The sequence below is a fragment of the Equus quagga genome, chromosome 1 (assembly GCF_021613505.1).
Source record: "Equus quagga isolate Etosha38 chromosome 1, UCLA_HA_Equagga_1.0, whole genome shotgun sequence".
NCBI lineage: Eukaryota > Metazoa > Chordata > Mammalia > Perissodactyla > Equidae > Equus > Equus quagga.
In genome coordinates, this window is record NC_060267.1 from 141089592 (window position 1) to 141111551 (window position 21960).

Below are 21960 nucleotides of genomic sequence, written 5' to 3' on the forward strand. Positions count from 1 at the left end.
TTGTCCTTGTCAGGTTTGGGGATCAGAGTGATGTTGGCTTCATAGAATGTGTTAGGGAGTACTCCATCTTCCTCAATTTTCTGGAACAGTTTGAGAAGAATAGGTATTAAGTCTTCTTTGAACGTTTGGCAGAATTCTCCAGAGAAGCCGTCTGGTCCTGGACTCTTATTTTTGGGGAGGTTTTTGATTACTGTTTCTATTTCCTTACTTGTGATTGGCCTATTCAGATTCTCCATTTCTTCCTGATTCAGTTTGGGGAGGTTGTAGGAGTCTAGGAAGTTGTCCATTTCTTCCAGGTTGTTCAATTTGTTGGCATATAGTTTTTCATAGTATTCTCTTATGATCCCTTGTATTTCATTGGTATCTGTTGTGATTTCTCCTCTCTCATTCCTAATTTTATTTATTTGAGATTTCTCTCTTCTTTTCTTGGTGAGTCTGGCTAAAGGTTTGTCGATTTTGTTAATTTTTTTGAAGAACCAACTCTTTGTTTCATTGATCCTTTCTACTGTCTTTTTTGTTTCAATATCGTTTATTTCTGCTCTTATTTTTATTATTTCCCTCCTTCTACTGACTCTGGGCTTTGTTTGTTCTTCTTTTTCTAGTTCTGTTAGGTGTCATTTGAGGTTGCTTATGTGAGCTTTTTCTTGTTTAGTGAGGTGAGGCTGTATTGCGATGAATTTCCCTCTTAGGACTGTTTTTGCTGCATCCCAAATGATTTGGTGATGACACTTTTTTCCCCAGCTATATTGGGGTATGACTGACAAAGAAATATTGTATATATTTAAGATATACAACATGCTTTAATATATGTATACATTGTGAAATAATCACCACAATCAAACTAATTAGTATATCTATCACCTCACCTAGTTACCCTTTATTTTGTGGTGAGAAAGATCTTAAGTAGAGATCTACTCTCAGGAAATTTCGAGTACACAATATGTTATTATTAACTATTGTCATCATGCTGTAAAATAGGTCTTCAGAACTCACTCATCTTATAGCTGCAAGTTTGCACCCTTTGACCAATATATCCCCATTTGCCCCACTGCTCAGCCCCTGGTAACCACCATTCTAATCTGTTACTGAATTAGATGTTTTTAGACTGCATATGAGTGAGCTCTTGCAGATTTGTCTTTCTGTGTCTGCCTTATTTCACTTAGCATAATGTCCTCCAGGTTAATCTGTGTTGTTGCAAATGGCAAGATTTCCTTATTTTTAAAGGCTGAATAATACTCCATTGTACATATACACCACATCCAGCTTTGTTCTTCTTGCTCAAGATAGCTTTAGCTGACATTCAGTGTATTTTGTAGTTCCATATGAATTTTAATATTGTTTTTTCTATTTCTGTGAAAAATGTTATTAGAATTTTGATAGGGATTGAACTGAACCTATAGATTGTTTTGGGTAGCAAGGACATTTTAGTGATATTAATTCTTCGAATCCCATCAACAGAGGATATCTTTCCACTTATTTGTGTTTTCTTCAATTTCTTTTTATCAATGTTTTATGGTTTTTAGTGTGCTGATCTATCATCTCCTTAGTCAAATTTATTCCTAAGTATTTTATCTCTTTGATGCTATTTTAAATGAGTTTCTTTTTTTCTTTTTTGAATACTTCATTGTTAGTGCATAGAAATGCAATTGATTTTTGTGTTAATATTGTATCCTGCAACTGTACCTAATGCATTTATCAGCTGTAACACTTTTTGGTGGAGTCTTTAGGGTTTTCTATATATATGATTACGTCATCTGCAAACAGAGACAATGTTACTTCTTCCTTTCTGATTTGGATGTGTTTTCTTTCTTTTTCTTCCCTAACTGCTCTGGCTAGGACTTCCAGCACTGTGTTGAACAGAAGTGGTGAGTGTAGGGATGCTTTCCTTGTTCTTGATCTTCGAGGAAAAACTTTCAGCTTTTTACTGTTAAGTATGATGTCACTGTTGGCTTGCATTCCTTCTATACCTAATATGTTGAGAATCTTTATCACAAAAGGATGCTGAGTTTTGTCAAACACTTTATCTGCATCTATTGAGAGGATCATATGATATTTAGCCTTCATTCTGTTAAAGGGGTACACCATATTTACTGATTTGTACATGTTGAACCATTCTTGCACGCCAGGGATAAATCCCACTTGATCCTGGCAGATGATCTACTGTTGAATTCAGTTTGCTAATATTTTGTTCAGGATTTTTGCATCTATGTTCATCAGGAATATTGGCCTGTAATTTTCATTTCTTGTAGTGTCCTTGTTTGATTTTGGTATCAGGGTAATGCTGGACTTGTAAAATGGGTTTGGAAGTGTCCCTTCCGCTTCAATTTTTTGGAAGAGTTTGAGAAGGATTGGTATTAATTCTTTTTAAACTGTCTGGTAGAATTCAGCAGTGAAGCCATCTGGTCTTGGGCTTTTCTTTGTTGGGAGTTTTTGTGTTTTTTTTTGTGAGGAAGACTTACCCTGAGCTAACATCTGTGCCAAACCTCCTCTATTTTCTATGTGAGACGCCTCTGCAGCATGGCTGATGAGTAGAGTAGGTCTGCGCCCAGGATCTGAACCTGCAAATCCAGGCCACCAAAGTGGAGCGTGTGCAACTTTAACCACTGTACCACGAGGCTGGCCACCATGTTGGGAGATTTCTGACTACTGACTCAATCTCCTTAGTCATATGCGGTCTATTCAAATGTTCTATTTCTTCATTATTAAGACTTGGTAAGTTATATGTTTCCAGGAATTTATCCAATTCTTCTAGACTGTCCAAACGGTTGGCATATAATTGTTCATAGTAGTCTCTTACAATCCTTTTTATTTCCATGCTATCAGTTGTAATGTCTCCTCTTTCATTTCTGATTTTATTTCAGCCTTCTTTCTTTTCTTCTTAGTCTACCTAAAAGTTTGTCAATTTTGTTTATCTTTTCAAAACCAACTCTTGGTTTCATTCATCTCTTCTATTGTTTTTCTAGCCTCTATTTATTTCTGTTCTGATCTTTGTTATTTCCTTCTTTCTGTTAATACTGAGCTTAGTTTCTTATTCTTTTTCTAGTTCCTTGAGATGTATGTACAGTTAGGTTGTTTTACGTATGAGAAGTACATACAGTTAGATCTTTATCTTTTCTTAACATAGGTATTTATCACTAGTAGCATCCCTCTTAAAACTGCTTTTGCCATATCCCATAAATTCTGTGTACACTGTGTTTTCATTTTTGTTTGTTCATGATATTTTTTGATTTCTCTTTTGATTTCTTCTTTGACCCATTGGTTGTTCAGGACTACATTGCTTAATTTCCCCATATTTGTGGATTTTCCACAGCTTTCCTCCTGTTACTGATTTCTAGTTTCATATCATTATGATCAAAAAAGATACCTGAGGGGCTGGCTCGGTGGCCGAGTGGTTAAGTTCGCACGCTCCACTGCGGCGACCCAGGGTTCGGATCCTGGGCGCGGACATGGCACGGCTTGTCAGGCCACATTGAGGCGGCGTCCCACATCCCACAACTAGAAGGACCTGCAACTAAGATATACAACTATGTACAGGGGGGGTTTGGGGAGATAAAGCAGAGAAAAAAAAAAGATACTTGATATGATTTCAATCTTTTAAATTTAACTTGTTTTGTGACCTAACATATGATCTATTCTGAAAATGTTCCGAGTGTGCCTGACAAGAATGTGTATTCTGCTGCTGTTGGATGGAGCTGTTTTGTGTATGTCTGTTAGGTCCATTTAGTCTAAAGTGTAATTCAAGTCCAATGGTTCCTTATTGATTTTCTGTCTAGATGATATATCCATTGCTGAAAATGGGATATTGAAGTCCCCTACTTTTATTATATTGCTGTCTATTTCTCCCATCAGATCTGTTAATATTTGCTGTATATATCTACCTGTTCTGATATTGGGTGCAAATATACTTATAATTGTTATATCCTCTTGATGAATTGCCTAATCATTATATAATGACCTTCTTTGTCTCTTATTTCTCTAGTTTTCCTGATAGCGTTATAGCTTGCCCTCTTTTGGTTTCCATTTGCAGGGAATACCTTTTTCTATCCTCTCACTTTCAGGCTATGTGTGTCCTTACAGCAGAAGTGAATCTCTTGTAGGCAGCATACAGCTGGGTCTTATTTTTTATCCATTCAGTCACTCTATGTCTTTTGATTGGAGAATTTAATCTATTTACATTTAAAGTAATACCTGATAGGCAAGGATTTACTAGTGCCATTTTGTTAATTGGGTTTTGGCTATTTTATAGTTCCTTTGTTCCCTTCTTCCTCTCTTGCTATCTTCCTCTGTGATTTGATTTTATAGAGTCCTCAACTATAGTTATCGATTTGTCTATTTTATCCTTTCAGTTCTATCAGTTTTGCTTCACATATTTTGAAGCTCTGCTCTATGGTACAAACACATTTAGGATTGCGAAGTCTTCTTGGTGTATTAACCATTTTATCATTATGCAATGTTTCTCTTTGTCCTTGGTAATTTTCTTTGCTCTGCAGTGTACTTTACCTGATAGTAATATACTCACCCATGATCTTTTAAAATTAACATTTGCATGGTATATTGTTTTCCATCCTTTGACTTTCAACCTACCTACAACTTTATATTAGATGTGAATTTCTTGTAGAGATTATATAGTTAGATCATGCTTTTAGAGCCACTCTGCCAATTACTGTCCTCTAATTATTGTAATTAGAACATTTATATTTAAAGTAATTATTGATATGTTAGGGATTAAATCTGCCATTTTATTATCTGTTTTCTGTTTATTTCTTCTCTTTCACCTTCTTTATCTTCCTTTGGGGTAACGTGAACGTTTTTAGAATTCCATTTTGATTACCTATAGTATCTTGAGTATCACTCTTTGTATAATTTTTTTAATTTTAATTTTTGGTGAGGAAGATTGTCCCTCAGGTAGCAAGTGTGCCAATCTTCCTCTATTTTGTATGTGGGATGCTGCCACACCCTGGCATGATGAGTGGTGTGTGGTTCTGTGCCTGGGATCCTAACCTGCGAACCCTGGGCTGCCGAAGCAGAGTGCACGAACTTAACCACTATGCCAGTGGGCCAGCCCCTGGATAGTTTTTTTTAGTGTTTGCTCTAGTGTCCTTACCTTTTGACCTAGCAATCCCATTCTAGAAATGAACCGTGAAAATATGCCTCCAACAATACAAAAATACATATACCCAAGGTTATTCATTGTGGCATTGTTTTTATTGCAAAATATTAGGGACAACTTAAATAATCATGCATTGGTTGAAAAACCTATAGTACATCCACACACTGGAGTACTTTGCAGTTATAAAAATGAATGATGATTTCTCTATGAACTGATTTAGACTGACTTCCAGGATATACTGTTTGAATGAATAAAGCAAAGTTGAAAAGAGTACTTATTGTAAGTTACATTTATGTAAGAAAGAAGTAACTATAAGAAAAATTATATATCTGCTCGTAAGAAGCAGAAACCAGAAACTAAAAGACTGGTTACCTCTAGTGTGTAGGTGGAAAAGGGGTAGAAAGAAGGAGGGAATGGAAATAGGGGAGTAGGGATAAGGAGGAGTAACGATTTTCATTGCAAATCTTTTAGTACAGCTTTGACTCTTAGAACAAACAATAATGTTTCATATACCTCCCTAAATAAATAATTAAAACCAACTAGGACGTGGGGAACTAAAAATATAATACAAACAGTAACAAATAAACCTAAATGTTTGGGGCCAGCCCCGTGGTTGAGCGGTTAAGTTCATGTACTCTGCTTTGGCGGCCCAGGATTTCGCCAGTTGGGATCCTGGGTGTGGACATGGCACTGCTCATCAGGCCATGTTGAGGTGGCATCCCACATGCCACAACTAGAAGGACCCACAACTAAAAATATATACAACTATGTACTGGGGGTATTTGGGGAGAAAAAAGCAAAAAAAAAAAAAAAAAGAAGATTGGCAAAAGTTGTTAGCTCAGGTGCCAATCTTAAAAAAAAACAAAAACAAAAACCTAAATGTTCTATAAATAAATAACTACACTGAATGGGAGTGGGAGAAAAAAAAGGAAATAAACTAAGTAACTTAGAAAACAGTATTTTGCCTGGATACTGTAAAGCTAAAGAAAAAAATAACTTTATACTATTACTGTACTTGATTAATTTTTTCCATAGGGGTATGGGTTAGCAGTTCTGAAACTACTTTATATGGGTAGTAGGATTGAATAAATGAGTATACATATTGTAGATAATGAGAGTCAGGTTTCTCACTGTTAGAGAAAGAACTTATAAATAAGAAAAAGAGAAGGCTAAAATGAACCTGTGGTCTTGGATTAGAATCAAGCTATCACTACGAACTCAGGCACTTTTAATATACATACAAACAGAGAAATAAATATATTTTTGTGTGTGTATTTGCATTTTGTATACATATATTTCCTATACATATATATTTTATTTATCTCTTTTCATACACATATATAATATACATATTTCCTAGCCCTGTCCACTGAGAAGCCCTGGCTGTAATGACCCTCCAGCAGCAAAGAGCATATTCAGATCTTGATTTTTAGATACCATTCTCCAATAAAAGAAGCCAGAGCTCCTTGGAGAAGTGGCTGTTGCTCGTGTTGCAGCACGGAAAACAGAAGATGAGACTTAAACAACTTTGTGCCTCCAAAAAATAAGACAGTGGTAGAAAAATGAAGAGAACATGATGAAAGGATGTAAGAACCAACCTGAAGGAATTCTGAAAGGTCAGATCTGGAACAATCTGACTAACAAAATTAATAATGGTAGTATTAGGTTATGTATAAGCCATAGAATAAAATAAACACCCATGAGTTCATATTGACATAAATAATTAAGTCAACGGAGGAGAAGGACAGCTCTTCTTTACTGAAGAATTGCAATTAATAAATGTAGAAAATACAAATTCACTGCTGAGCAAATACCACAGTCGTAGCTTGCAGGACAGAGTTACTGATGAATACTATAACTAACGTGAAGGTTTGAGGAGAAACAGGAGAATGCATAATGCTAAAGTCTCTAGATATATTCTAAAGATATTTATTAATTACAAAGAGAGAAACAGTAACTTTACATTGTAGAAACCTGGCAGATAACATTTTTAACTAAGTGATCAAGATTAATTTAACCAGTAATAAGATATACTAACACCATGTACCCCCTACTATGATGCACTGAGATCTGTAGTTAGTTAATAGATTCGTATCAAAGCTAATTTCCTGGTTTTGATAACTGCATTATTATTATGTAGGATGTTAACACAGAAGAAAGCTAGATGAAGGGTACATGGGAATTCTCTATACTAATTTTTGCAACATTTCTGTAAATTTAAAATTTCAAAATAAAAAATTTCTTGTCATTAAATGTATGTTAACAAATTTCCTAGATTACAGATACACCTAAATTCTCACTGATGTCCTGAATTGAATATAACTCTTAGAATTATTTGTTGCAGCTTTATCTACTGAGAGTGAAAGCCTTTCAAACGAACTAAAAACTACCTGATTAAAAACTATAATCAAAATCAAAGTATGAGTTGTCCATTAAAACTCATTTCCTTAGTCCAGAAAAGGGTCATTATTTCAAAGAGTATCAGGAAAATTCAAATATAAAATAATAAATACTAAATTTCTTTTCCTTCTGCCTTGAGGCCAGGTCCATATCCCCAACCACAATCCACACCCCTTAGTTACCCACACTTTCTTATTCTCTCCTTCGTCAAATAGGTCACCAATGTTAATACTTCTTAAAAAATACTAGGTAATTATTTTGAAGCAGGAGCACAGGAAGGTGCAGAATGTATAAAGATACAATTTTCAAAATCAGGGGCTACAAAATGAACTGTAAAAATATTTGCGTGATTGTGTCACTTTGAAAATTTGAAAACCAAGGCTGGTTTGTTCCAGAGTCTTCCTATGCCAAGAGATCCTTTTCCCAGTCATTGCATGAAGGGTGGAGTTGTGCAGCTGTCCTGGGCACAAGGGCACTGTTGCTCCTCTTGAACCTGGATGCATACACTTTCCTGTGCCAGGTGCTACTGAATATGGCAGGGGACTAACACCTGCTGCCCATTTGAGCACTCTGCCATAGCTGCCACTGCCCAAAATGTGAAGTTTTTAGCATATGGCTCAAGAGAAAAATGACAATGTTTGGAAGAAAATATCCACACACCCTGTTTATATATGGATCATATCCCAGAACTCTATGCTAGACAAACTGCATTTTTCTCACAAAAACTTATTTCCTAGGTAGTCCCAACAATCTATTTAATCTAAATAGTGTCATAATTTTCATAGACAACATAAATATTAATTATCGGTAATTAAAGAAATGAAAAAAATCATAGAACTCTAAGAACTCAAATGTACCTTCAATGCTGGTGCTTGGAGGGAAGTAGTATTACTTAGTAGAACTACTGCAATTCCCTAAGTGTGCCATGCATCCAGGGCACTCGAGCAAACTCACAGGGCCCAAGCCTGTTTTAAATTGTCAAGCAGCTCCTGTCAGACACTGTCAAATTACTACTATTAACCTGTTTGGACCTAACTAGTTAATAAATGGGACTGTTAATGTATTTCTTTTGGTCCATGGAGACTGCAAACCAAGAAAGTTCGGAAACCTCTGTATTAGAGGAAAATGAAAAATGAAATAACAGCTATGGAAGCTCTCTGATGGAGCTTTCTAGGCATTTGCAAGGGCTTTGGTGGTTGATACCACTTGTACTTTATCAAATATGATTTCATTAAAAAGTTATGGTTCATTTAAATACTTATAATTTGTATACTTTTCTCTATGTATTTAATAGTTTAATAAAATTTTTGTAAAACTCATGCCTTTTCCTTTTCTCAACATAGGTATATTATGGTACTACTCTTAAAATTATCATAGGTTTTTGAAAAGAGACCTTTGGAGGCCCAGAAACTGAACAGAGGAAGTGAACAAGTGAGAGAAAGAATGAAGGAGAGATATTAAATATTTCATTTAGCTAACATGACAAGAAGTGAGTGAAAGAGAAAAAAGATTTAGGTAATTTATACACATATAAGAGAGTATATTTAGTGAAACTAAGTAAGTTGTGAAACAGAGGATACAAGAGATTTCTTTTACAGTTGATGTGCCGGGGACTAAGGTGAAATCAGGTACCAAGAGATTTGGTGAGGCCGTCCAGGAGGGCTGGCTAGAGGCAGCCTGACGAATGACAATGTAACTAGGACACAGCCAGAGATGGGAGAAGAGCTTATGGTGAGCAACTGTCTACATGTCTGGACATGTGAACAGGGATAAGTGCTTTGCCTCATCCTTTATAAGTCCTCACCAAATACATACAGAGCCTTAATTATACTGATTTTTCTTACCTGGATTTCATTTCCAGAACTGCAGTTATTTCTTGTTTGGAAGCTTGTACTTGGTTTAAGAGCTTAACAATATAGTTAAAATGTTCTGGGTCAAGCACCATCCCAGCTTCAACAAGCTGTAGGAAAAAAAAAAAGGAGTCACTCTTAAAAAAATATGAAACAGCTGAAAACCAGTGTGTGTGAAACTAAGAGACTGATGGAAGAAGTGAAATGTAAAGACAAGCAGAATTAAAATTCATTAAAAAAAATTTGAAGCATATTTTTTTCAAATATTTGAGAAGCACAGTAAGACATCCTACTTAAAGAATTTACAGTTAAAATAAAGAGAACAACTTTGAATTCAAAATGTGAATATCCTTCCTGTTCTCCAAAATATCCCAACTACTTTATCACTTGTACTCTCATTTGGTACTCCTTCTGTCTTTCAGCATAGCACTGGTGCTTATACCTTATCCCTCATTATAAAGTTCCTGAGAAGTATCAAACTGACGTTTTCTACAACTACTATGGGGGATCAGTAATTTCTGATTCAAAACATTTCCAGGCAAGTAATTCTGTCAAGTTTTGTAATGTGGAACTAGAGGTATTCACTGAAATATTTGTTCACCTGCTAGAGTGGTTCCAGTGCTGCTTCCTAAAGAAAGCGGTTTTTGTTTTACCCCTGCTATTAGGCCTATTCTGAAATGGATGGCTGGGTAGTACCAAATACTAGGAAGTTTTCAACAAAAGTAAAAATTTTAATATATTTTTTAGAGAGCTATAAAAATTACTTTTTCTTTTTATTTAGCGCCAAATATAAAATTAATTCCTAGCCACTCTGTTTCTTTCTATCTACTTTCTTTGTTTTGGCCATGATTTTCTATTTATATATTTATTTGTGTAATTATTTTTGTTATAAATGACCTCAAATCTTTTTGAAAAAAAGAATTTTCTTTAATCATCCTTATGGTGTAGAGATGAGAATAGTTCATCAATCAGAAAGAAGACACCTGGAGTGCTTGGAATTATTTATTTAAGGGGAAGGTCTGTCAGTCACTGCAGACTGTTCAAACCCCTGTTTCAGGAGAAAAAGAACACTTCTGAAAATAGAATTTTCTGGCATCAAGAATGTGAACAAAAGACAGTTTAAGAGTGCAAGTGGAAATAATTATTTTCTCGGTTATTCACTATCAGAGAATAAAAGAGAAAATCTTACCTTGCAAAACATATCAATTAAAGCAGGTACAGCATTCCTTAATTTCATAGCTGCGACATGCTCAAATATTTTTAGCAACATTTTCAGAGCAGGCTGGATAAAACAAAAAAATTACACTCATTTTCACGTCTTCTTTTAGTACACCTTAAGTTTCTCAAAATCATTTATGCTGAAAAACACAAGTGTTCTCAAGGAGTATGCAACAAACACAGACATTTAACTGCTAATTATACAAATAAGAAAGATAACAGAGAAATTAACTTAAAATATTCAAAAATATATATTTTCAGGTTACTTACCAGCATTTTAACCATTATGCTGAGGTTCACTACCTGAAATACTTCTTTCAATAAACAATGTTTGAGTAAAGAAGTTAAAAGGTCATTTAGCACTTGTAAATCAAAGTGTATACCCGGAGGAAACTTTCTGTAGTACTCCATAAACATGTTTACTGAAAACGAAAAAATATATATTAAAGTCATTTGCTGCTTTTAAGATATTCATCTTTGCTGAATTAGACCATTTTTCCATATTCAAAGACTGAGAAATAAATGTTTTTGAAAGGTATATTTTCAGTTCAGAAATATTTGATGAAAATAAATTAAAGCAAAAGTTAATGGCAATAACATTCGAAGTCAACCAGGCATGCTAGGCACTAGATTGGGTGCGACTTACATGCTATCCACAAAAAATAGGTCCAAATTGTCTCATACACATGGTCTCAATATGAACTCCTAAAGGAGTCTTCAGGCAGTGGTCTGGTCACGTGGGAGAAACTGTATAATTTGGGGATGGATGCACACTATTTTGACAGATACTCCTTCTTCTTATTTTAACCCCACCAACGGGCTATGTTGACATTTTTTTTTATTTCAGTTTATGATTATGAACATTCTACTAAAAATTACAACACTGATTAATTTCCTTTGAGAGAGTAGTTTCTTGATATCGATTCAATTCCTTAGTCTATTTTCTATGCAACAATTAAATCATTTCCAATTCTTCCCCATTAATTTCACTAAAATTATTTTAATTGGGATCACTTCGCTGATGATTTTTTTCCCCATTCCAAAATTTCCCAGGTCAAAATCAATATACCTTAGCAGAAACTACCTTAGTAAAACCTACTTTGGGTTTTATTTTTGTGTTAACTATTTCTGAGAAAAACACATTACTATCTGGATTACTTGGTGTTGCTTGGCAAAGTCAGTAGCTACTGATAACATTCAATAGCATAATAGAAAAATTAATATTGAAGTTATAATAACTGTTAACAACTTTAACAATACAGTATAATAATACTCAACTTAATCAAAAGCTTCTTCATATACTACAATTGTTTTTCTTGGGCACAAAGAGATAAATTCTTCCTGCTATTCACTTTGCATTATCTACATAGTTGCCTATATAAGCAGCAGATCTACTGACAACACAGGAAATTCAGTGGCTGCTACTACAACTTATTAATAAAACTGGAACTGCAGAAGTTTTAAAAAGGCATAGTTGGAAAGAATTTATGTTAGCTAGCGTTTAAGTAGTCCACTAATTGATATGCAACCCTCCTTCTTTTTGTCATTGATTACTTTTAAAATTTAAATTATTAAAATATTAATATAATTTCTCTTGTTAAAATGATCTCCTCTGGTTAAACTGTTGGGTGAAAAAGGTTAGAATATTTTATAGGATTTTTCTTTTTGAGGAAGATTAGCCCTGAGCTAACATCTACCACCAATTCTCCTTTTTGCTGAGGAAGACTGGCCCTGAACTAACATCCGTGCCCATCTTCCTCTACTTTATATGTTGGACGCCTGCCACAGCATGGCTTGACAAGCAGTGCATAGCTCTGCACCCAGGATCTGAACCAGCGAACCCTGGGCAGCTGAAGCAGAACGCGCAAACTAAAGCGCTGTGCCACTGGGCCAGCTGCAGTTTGATTTTTTTTTTTAAGACTGGCACCTGAGCTAACAACTGTTGCCAATCTTTTTTTTTTTCCCTTCCTCTTCTCCCCAAAGCTCCCCAGTACATAGCTGTATATTGTACTTGTGAGTGCCTCTGGTGGCACCATGTGGGATGCCGCCTCGGCATGGCCTGATCAGTGGTGCCATGTCTGCGCCCAGGATCCAACCCAGCAAAACCCTGGGCTGCTGAAGCGGAGAGCACAAACTTAACCACTCGGCCACAGGGCTGGCCCCTGCATGGTTGTATATCCTAGTTGTAAGTAGTTTTAGTGTGTCTACATGAGCCATCGCCACAGCATGGCAAACGACAGACCGGTGGTGTGGTTCCGTGACCAGGAAACAAACCTGGGCCACTGAAGCAGGAAGTGCTGAACATTAACCACTGGGCCTATCAGGGCTGGCTCTTTTTTTTTTCAAATTTTTTATTGTGGTTGAATACACATAACATAACATAACATAACCATCTTAATTATTTTTAAGTGTAGAGTTCAGTGGTATTAAATATATTCATAATGTCCATCCATCACCATAACTGTTTTCATCTTGTAAAACTGAAACTCTACATCCATTTCCCAAACTGCCCTTCCATGATCCCCCAACAACCACCATTCTGCTTTCTCTCTGTTATTTTGACTGGTGTAAGTAACCTCTTATGGGTGGAATCATACAGTATGTGTCTTCCTGTAATTGGGTTTTTTACTTAACATAATGTCCTCAAGGTTCGTCCATGTTTTAGCCTATGTCAGAATTCTTTTCTTTTTTAAGGCTGAATAATATTCTATTGTATGTACATACCACATTTTCCTTACCCATTCATCTGTTGGACACTTGAGTTCCTTCACATTTTTGCTATTGTGAATAATGCTGCTATGAACATAGGTGTACAAATGTCTTTCGAGACTCTGCTGTCAAGTCTTTTGAATTTACACCCAGAAGGACTGCTGGATCATACAGTAAGTCTGTTTCTAATTTTTTGAGGAACTGCCATACTGTTTTCCAGTGTCTGTACCATTTCACATTCTCACCAATACTACACAAGGATTCCAGTTTATCCACTTCCCTAATAACACTTGTTTTCTTCAATACTAGCCATCCTAATGGGTGTGAGGTGGTATCTCAATATAGTTTTGATTTGCATTTCCATAAAGACTAGTGACGTTGAGCATCTTTTTATATGCTTATTAGCCATTTATATATGTTCTTTGGAAAAATGTCTATTCAAGTCCTTTGCCTATTTTTGAATCAGGTTGTTTTTTTGTTGTGTATTAGGAGTTCTCTATGTATTCTGGATTTTACTTCTTTATCAGATATATGATTTGCAAATATTTTCTCCCAGTCTGTGGGTTGCTTTTTCACTTTTTTGATAATTGTCTTTCGATGCACATACTTTTAAAATTTTCATTAAGTCCAATTTGTCTATTTATCCTTTTGTTGTCTGTCTTTGGTGTCAAATCCAAGAAAGCATTGCCACACCAATGTTGTGACACTTTTGTCCTTATGTTTTCTTCTAAGAATTTTATTGTTGTAGGTCTTACATTGAGGTCTTTATGCATTTTGAATTAATTTTTGTAAACAGTGTTAGGTAAGGGTCCATTTTTATTCTTTTGTATGTGGCTATCCAGTTTTCCCAGCACCATTTGTTGAAAAAACTATCCTTTCCCCATTGAACGGTCTTGGTACCCTTGTCAAAAATAATTTCTGGGTTTTCCATTCTATTACATTGGTTTATATGTCTGTCTTTGTGCCAGTACTACACTCGTTTTGATTACTGTAGCTTTGTAGTAAGTTTTCAAGTCAGGAAGTATGAGTTCTTCAGTTTTGTTCTTCTTTTTCAAGACTGTTTTGGGATCCCTTGGGATACTATATGAATTTTAGGATGGGTTTTTCTATTTCTGAAAAAGATGTCATTGGGATTTGATAGAAATTGCATTGAATCTGTAGATAGCTCTGAGTAGTACTGACATTTTAATAACATTAAGTCTTCCAATCCATGAAGGTGGAATGTTTCCAGTAATTTACACCTTCTTTAATTTCTTTCAGCAATGTTTTCTAGATTTCATTGTACAAGCCTTTTGCCTCCTTGGTTAAATTAATTCCTAAGTATTTTATTTTTTTTGATCCTATTGTAAATGGAATTGTTTTTGTGATTTCTCTTTCAGACTGTTCATTGTCAGGGTATAGAAATGCATCTGAGTTTTGGATGTTGAATTGTATCCTGCTAGTTTGCTGAATTTATTTATTCTAACAGTTTTTTTGTTAGAGTTTTCTATATATAAGATCATATTATCTGAAAACAGAGATAATTTCACCCCTTCCTTTTTAAAAGGGATGTTTTATTTCCATGCCTAGCCTAACTGCTCTGGCTAGAACTTCCAGTTCTATATTGAACAGGAGCAGTGAAAGCAGGCATCCTTGCCTTGTTCCTGATTTTAGAGGAAAAACTCAGTCTTTCACCATTGAGTATGATGTTTGCCATGGGTTTATTATCTATGGTTTTTATTATGCTGAGGTAGTTTCCTTTTATTCCTAGTTTTTTAAGTGTTTTTGTAAGAGGGTGTTGAATTTTGTCAAATGTTTTTTCTGCATCAATTGAGCCAATCATGGTTTCTCTCCTTCATTCTGTTAATGTGGTGTACTACTTTGATTTTTGTATGTTGAACCATCCTTGCATTCCAAGAATAAATCCCATTTGGTCATGGTGTATAATCCTTTCACCATGCTGCTGAATTTGGTTTGCTAGTATTTTGTTGAGAATTTTCCTAAGGGATATTTATCTGTTGTTTTCTTTTCTTGTAGTGTCTTTGTGTGGCTTTGGTATCAGAGTAATGGTAGCCTCAATCTCATAGAACTAATTAGCAAGTTTTTCCTCCTCTTCAACTTTTTGGAAAACTTTGAGGAGGACTGGTATTAGTTTTTCTTTAAACGTTTGTAGAACTCACCAGTGAAGCCATTGGGTGCAGTGCTTCTGTCAGGAGATTTTTGATAACTGATTCAATCTCCTTACTAGTTATAGGTCTATTCAGATTTTCTTTTTCTTCGACATTTAGTCCTGGTAGGTTTTGTGTTTCTAGGAATTCGTCTATTTCATGTAGGTTACACAATTTGTTTGGTGTACAATTACTCATAGTTACTCTCTTATAATCATTTTTATTTCTGGAGAATCATATTAACGTTCTCACTTTTATTTTCCATTTTAGTAATTTGAATCTTCTTTTTTTCTTAGTCCAACTAGCTAAAGGTTTGTTAATTTTTTTGGTCTTTTTGAAGAAACTTTTGATTTTATTGATTTTCTCATTGTTTTTCTATTGTCTATTTCATTTATCTCTGCTCTAATCTTTATCATTTCCTTCTTTCTACTAGTCCTGGGTTTAGTTTGTTTTTCTTTCTCTAGTTTCTTAAGTGGTAAAGTTACTTTGTTGATTTGAGAGCTTTCTTGTCTTTTAATGTAAACCTTTCTAGTTATAAATTTCCCTCTTAGCACTGCTTTCACTGCATCCCATAAGTTTTGGTATGTTGTGCTTCATTTTCATTTTTCTCTAACTTCCCTTGTGATTTCTTCTTTGATCCATTGGTTCTTTACAAACATGTTGTTCAATTTCCACAATTTTATAAATTTTCCAGTTTTCCTTCTGATATTGATTTCTAATTTTATCTTATTGTGGTCAGAGAAAATATTTTGTATGATATCCATCTTCTAAAATCTGTTGAGACTTAATTTGTGGCCTAACATTTGATCTATCCTGGAAAATGTCCCACATGCTCTTGAGAAGAATGTATATGCTGTTGCTGTTGGGTAGAGGGTTCTGTAAGTGTCTGTTATATCTAGTTGGTATATTGTATTAGGTCCTCTATTTCTTTACATATCTTCCATCTGGTGGTTCTACCCATTACTGTGAGGAGAATACTGAAGTCTCCAGCTATTATTGTAGAACTATCTATTTTCTTTTCCCTTATGTTTTTGCTTTATATATTTTGATCGTCTGTTATTAGGCGTGTAAATGTTTATAACTGTTATAACTTTTTGCTGTATTGAACCTTTTATTACTCTATAGTGACCTTCCTTGTTTCATGCAACCATTTTTGATTTAAAGTCTATTTTGTCTGATACTGGTATAGCCACCCTGTTCTCTTTTGGTTACTATTTGTACAGAATATATTTTCCCATTCTTTCACTTCAATCTATTTGTTTCTTTGGATCTAAAGTGAATATCTGTACACAACATATAACTGGATCATGTGTTTTTATCCCTTCTGCCAATCTCTGTTTTTTGGAGAGTTTAATCCATTTACTTTAAAAGTAATTACTGATAAGGAAGGACTTACTTCTGTCATTTGCTATTTGTTTTCTCTATGCTTTATAGCTTTTCTGTCCCTTATTTCCTGCATGTCTTCTTGTGTGTTTAGTTGATTTTTTGTAGTGAAAGTTTAAATTCTTTTTTCATTTCCTTTTGTGTATCTTCTACAGCTATTTTCTTTGAGGTTACTATGTGGATTACATTTAACATCCTAAAGTCATAAGACACTAATTTGAATTTATGTCAGCTTAACTTCAAAAAGATACAAAAACTCTGCTCCTTTACAGCTCCATCCCCACCCCCTTCAGCTGATGTCACAAAATTACATTTTTGTATATTGTATGCCCCAAAGCATTAACTAATAATTCTTTTAAAGGCATTTAGTCTCTTAAATTATATAGAAAAGAGTGTTTAGAGTTACCAACCAAATTTACAATACTAGTTTTTACAGTAATAATAATTTTTTCTTTAAATGTATTAGTCTCTTAAATCATGTAGAAAACAAAAAGGGCAGTTACAAACCACTGTTATGATAATACTAACTTTTATAACTCCCTATGTATTTACCTTTATTGAGATTATTATTTCTCCAGATTACCTTGAGTTACTGTCTAATGTCACTTCATTTCACCATGCAGGTCTTCCTTGACCATTTCTTGCAGGGCAGGTCTAGTGGAAATGAACTCTCTTGGCTTTTGTTTATCTGGACTGTCTTAATTTCTCCCTCATTTGTAAAGGACAGTTTTGCTGGATATGTGGTTCTTGGTTGACAGATATTTCTAGCACTTTGAGTATATTGGCCCACTACCTTCTGGCATCCAACATTTCTGATGAGAAATCTGCTTATAATCTTATTGAGGATCACTTGTATGTGTTCATTTGCTTCTCTCTTGCTGCTTTCAAGATTCTGCCTTTATCGTTTGGACGTTTCATTATAATGTGTCTTGGTGTGGGTCTCTGTGAGTTCATTTTACTTGAACTTTGTTAAGCTTCTTGGATATTTATATTTATCACTTTCATCAAATTTGGGAAGTTTTCAGGCAACAGCTGTTCAGATATTCTCTGCTCCTTTTTCTTCTCCTTCTGGGAGTCCCAAAATGTATATATTGGTCCATTTAATGGTGTTCCACAAGTCCCTTAGGCTGTGCTCACTTTTCTTTAATGTTTCTTCTTTCTGTTCCTCAGATGTAATAATTTCCATTTTTCTATCTTCAAGTTTGCTGATTCTTTGGCCTGCTCAAATCTGCCTCTGAATCTCTCTAGTGAATTTTTCATTCCAATTATTGTAAGTTCCAGAATTTTTTTGGTTTCTTTTTAGGTTTTCTCTCCCTTTTTGATAATTCTATTTTGTTCATATATTATTTTCTTGACTTTCTCCACATCTTCCTTAGTTCTTCAAGCACTGTTAAGACAGTTGTTTTAAAGTCATTGTCTAATATATCTGCCTGAGGTCTTTTACAGGGACAATTGCTATTGATTTATTTTTTCCTTTGAATGGGCCACACTCTTCCTGTTTCTTTGTATACTTTGTGACTTTTTGTTGAAAGTGAGCATTTGAATCTAATAATGTGGTAACTATGGAGCTCAGATTCTCTCCTTTCCTCAAGGTTTGCTGTTTTTTGTTATTGTTTTTGTTTACTGCTTTTGTTTTTTTGATTGCTGTAGTCTATTTCTGGAGGGAGGATCAACCTGAAGTGTAAACTTAAGGTCTTCTCAGGTCTTTTCTGAACCTTTCCCTGGGCACGTGCAGTCACTTTTTAATTGTCCCTGTAATTGCAGTTGTTTTGAAGGTCCTAGTCTTTAATGTCTGGCACCCGAAAAGGGAAAAACAGAAAAATGAAGAGGAGGGGAAAAAAAGGGCACTAGCCCTTTAAATCCTCTGGAAGTCACTTTAGCAGGAGGAGGGGGCGGCTTACAACAGTAGGAGGAAGTATAACAACAATGGCTTCCCACCTCTTTGCACTTCTGCCAGCAATCAGCAATGAGAGCACAGATTCCTGATATTTGGAGGACAGGATCCTTTTTGATCACCTTGACTCAAATAAGCTGTGTGCCAGCTGCTCAGGAAGTCTGCACAGCTGCTTGCCACATGGCTGGGGAGGGGGTAGTCCCTACTGTGCTAAGAGCTGTAATTGCCTGAAATTAACCACAATTTATGTTTCAATTCTTCCCCTGGAAGTTGCAAGGCCTTCAGTAGACTCCAGAGTTCCAAAACAGTTTTATCAGACAGATTCTGCCAGTGCAAATGTCTAGGTGGGGAGACAGATTCCTGGTGCTTCCTACTCTGCCATCTTCCTACACTGCTTTTTGAATGGGCTTTGTCAATTCATGATGCCACTTCAATAACTTACCAGATTGGGTACTTTCACTCCTTTAGTTGATTAGAAGCACACACTTCTGGTGAACCAGTAATGCTGGATTTTCCTTTCCAGATCTGTTTCTAATTCTCACAAGAAGAAATAATACTCATGCCTTTGGAAATAGCTGATTGAACTCTTGGTATTCTTAAAAATTGGAATATTTTGTGTATATTACCAATGGTAAATCTAAAATATTTGAAGCTAATAGCTTTATTCAGTTTAAATTTATATGACCGTATATCTTTTGTGCTTCCTTTGATTACTTTAAACCACAGAAATCATCACATTTCAAAAAAATCTGATAGAAAAAAATTCTTTCTACTGAATTGCTAACATACAATATAATTCATTTTGGCATATGCTAAGCAGTAGTAGTTTCCAAATATTTTTAGTCAGAACTTCTGGAAAGAGAATTTTTATGTGGAAATTCAAATAAAAAGCAGATAAAAAAAGGACCTATGGTTCTACTCATAGGTATATACCCCAAATAATTGAAAGTAGGGACTCAGATACTTGTACACCAATATTCATAGCAGTATTAGTCACAATTGCCAAAAGGTGGGAACAACCCAAGTGTCCATCAATAAATGAATGGATAAACAATTTGGTAAATACATAAAATGAAATATTATTCAGCCATAAAAAGGAATGAAATTCTGATACATGCTACAACATGAATGAACCTTGCAAACATTATGCTAAGTGAAATAAACAAGACATAAAAGGCCAAATGACTGTATGATTCCACTTATATGATGTACCTAGAATAGGCAAATTCATAGAGACAGAAAATGGAGTAGTGGTTATCAGAGGCTGGAGGAAGGGGTAAATTATTATTTAATGGATACAGCATTTCTGTTTGGGACGATGACAAAGTTCTGGAAACAGATAATGGGAATGGCTACACAACATTGTGAATGCACTTTAATGCCACTGAATTGTACACTTAAAAATGGTTAAAATGATAAATTTTTTGTGAGGTATATTTTACCTCTCACACACACATACACACAAGTCAAGGAAAGACTATGGAAATATTCCACATTAAAGGAGGGTAAAGAGACATGACAACTAAATATAATACCTGCTCCTGAACTGGAGGGAAAAATGATATAAAGGACCTCATTGGGTTAACTGATAAAATTTGAACAGAAATGTAGATTAGACAAAAGTACTGTACCCATGTTAAATGTATTGATGATGATAAATGTACCATGGTTATATAAGAGGATATCACATTTTTAGGAAATACACATTGATATATTTCAGAGTAGAAGGTCATGATGTATATAACTTACCTTTGAATGGCTCAGGAAAAAAATGTGTATGTGTGTAAATGCATGCCACACACACACATATATGGAGAGAGGCAGACAGGGAGAGAGAATGAGTGCAAATGATAAAGTAAGAATATATGGGTATTCTTTGTATTATTTTTATTTTTGTAACTTTTTGTAAATTTGAAATTATTTCTAAATAAAATTTTTTTAAAAGCTTCTGGAAAGAGAATTTTATGTGTAAATTCAAATATAAAACAAATAAAAGAGGACCTATGGATAAACTGGGGGATGGGGAGCCCCACCCAGTACTTCCCCTTGTGCACCAGGGTGGTCCCTGAGGCCTTTCTGTAGAGCTGAGCAGTTAGATCTACATCTTACACCAGTGGTATTCACAGTTTCTCTTTCTGAGTTGCTATGCACTTATCATAATGTCATTCATTAAACAAGTCGTCCTTTCCCAAACCCTGTGGACTTTCTAAACAGTAAACCTTTTTATACATAATACTGAGTCTTTTCTGAGCTATCTATTCTGTTCCACTGATCTAAATTTCTATTTTCACACAAAACATAATTTCTACAGGTTCTTGCCAACTTCCTACATTTATTCTTCATTATAGAGCTTTATTTTTATTTTCTGTATTTGTTGTTTTAAAACTAAATTCAGATGTTTCTCCTGTTAACACACTGGATGTTTACACGGAGTTGCATTTTTTGGAGTTTTGCATTTTCTCCACATCATCCCCTTTTCTTCCACATCTCACGTTATGGAATTATTTCTGGAATATAAATGTTCACCTACAACTACCTATACGTCGCTTCTCCTCTTTGGCTATCACAACCCTTCAGGTGACAGTTGTATTCCCTATATAGGCTCTTATTACTTCTACCTTAATTACTTCCTCCTTGTCATAGTTAGATTAAATCCAGACTAGCAGCTCCCTCAGATGCTTTCTCTAATCTTTTGGGAGATGACATCACCAGCAAAACTAATAATAAACATTGGAGATCTCATTTTTAGCTAAATGAGATTTCAAGCAGATGAATATGAAGCTAAAGTGCTCTATTACCATCATACTATGTGGCTTTGGTAACTGTGTCAGAGTGACAAATATAAAGCTTCGTCCCTTCCTCTTGGGGCTCATGATGTAGTAGGGAGAAATGGGGGTAGAGAATGCAATGAGGATGTGGAGTCAGATAAGGGCCTAATAGAGGATGTAATCCTATTTCCTATGACTAAGACTTCAAAGATGAATAGATCTTTGCTATGGGGGAAAGAGGATGGAAGACAGGCATCCCCAGGAGAGAGAGAGCAGTGGCAGCAGTGGCACTGGTATTATAACGCAGCCTGGCCTGTTTAGGAAACAGTACAGAACTCAGTATGGATGGTGCATGGGCTACAAGGGCTAAATGTAAAAAGAGAAGAATGAAGAAGCAGGGAAGAGCCAATTTCTGAAAGATCCCTTCAGAAAGATTTTAAGCCAATTGACAACATTCTTTTTTCTGTCTTATACCTATACA

The 21960-nt window shown here is 35.1% G+C and overlaps 1 protein-coding gene across 1 annotated transcript in view; it reads right to left on the bottom strand.

The window, feature by feature from the left end:
* TOPAZ1 (testis and ovary specific TOPAZ 1) overlaps positions 1-21960 on the bottom strand; it is an 81434-nt gene that overhangs the window by 30376 nt on the left and 29098 nt on the right. Inside the window, exons 10-12 of the mRNA XM_046653698.1 lie at positions 10849-11000; positions 10550-10642; positions 9355-9470 (exon numbers count right to left, since the gene is read on the bottom strand). Of these exons, the coding sequence (XP_046509654.1) occupies positions 9355-9470; positions 10550-10642; positions 10849-11000 (361 nt within the window). The remainder of the gene's footprint in view (positions 1-9354; positions 9471-10549; positions 10643-10848; positions 11001-21960) is intronic.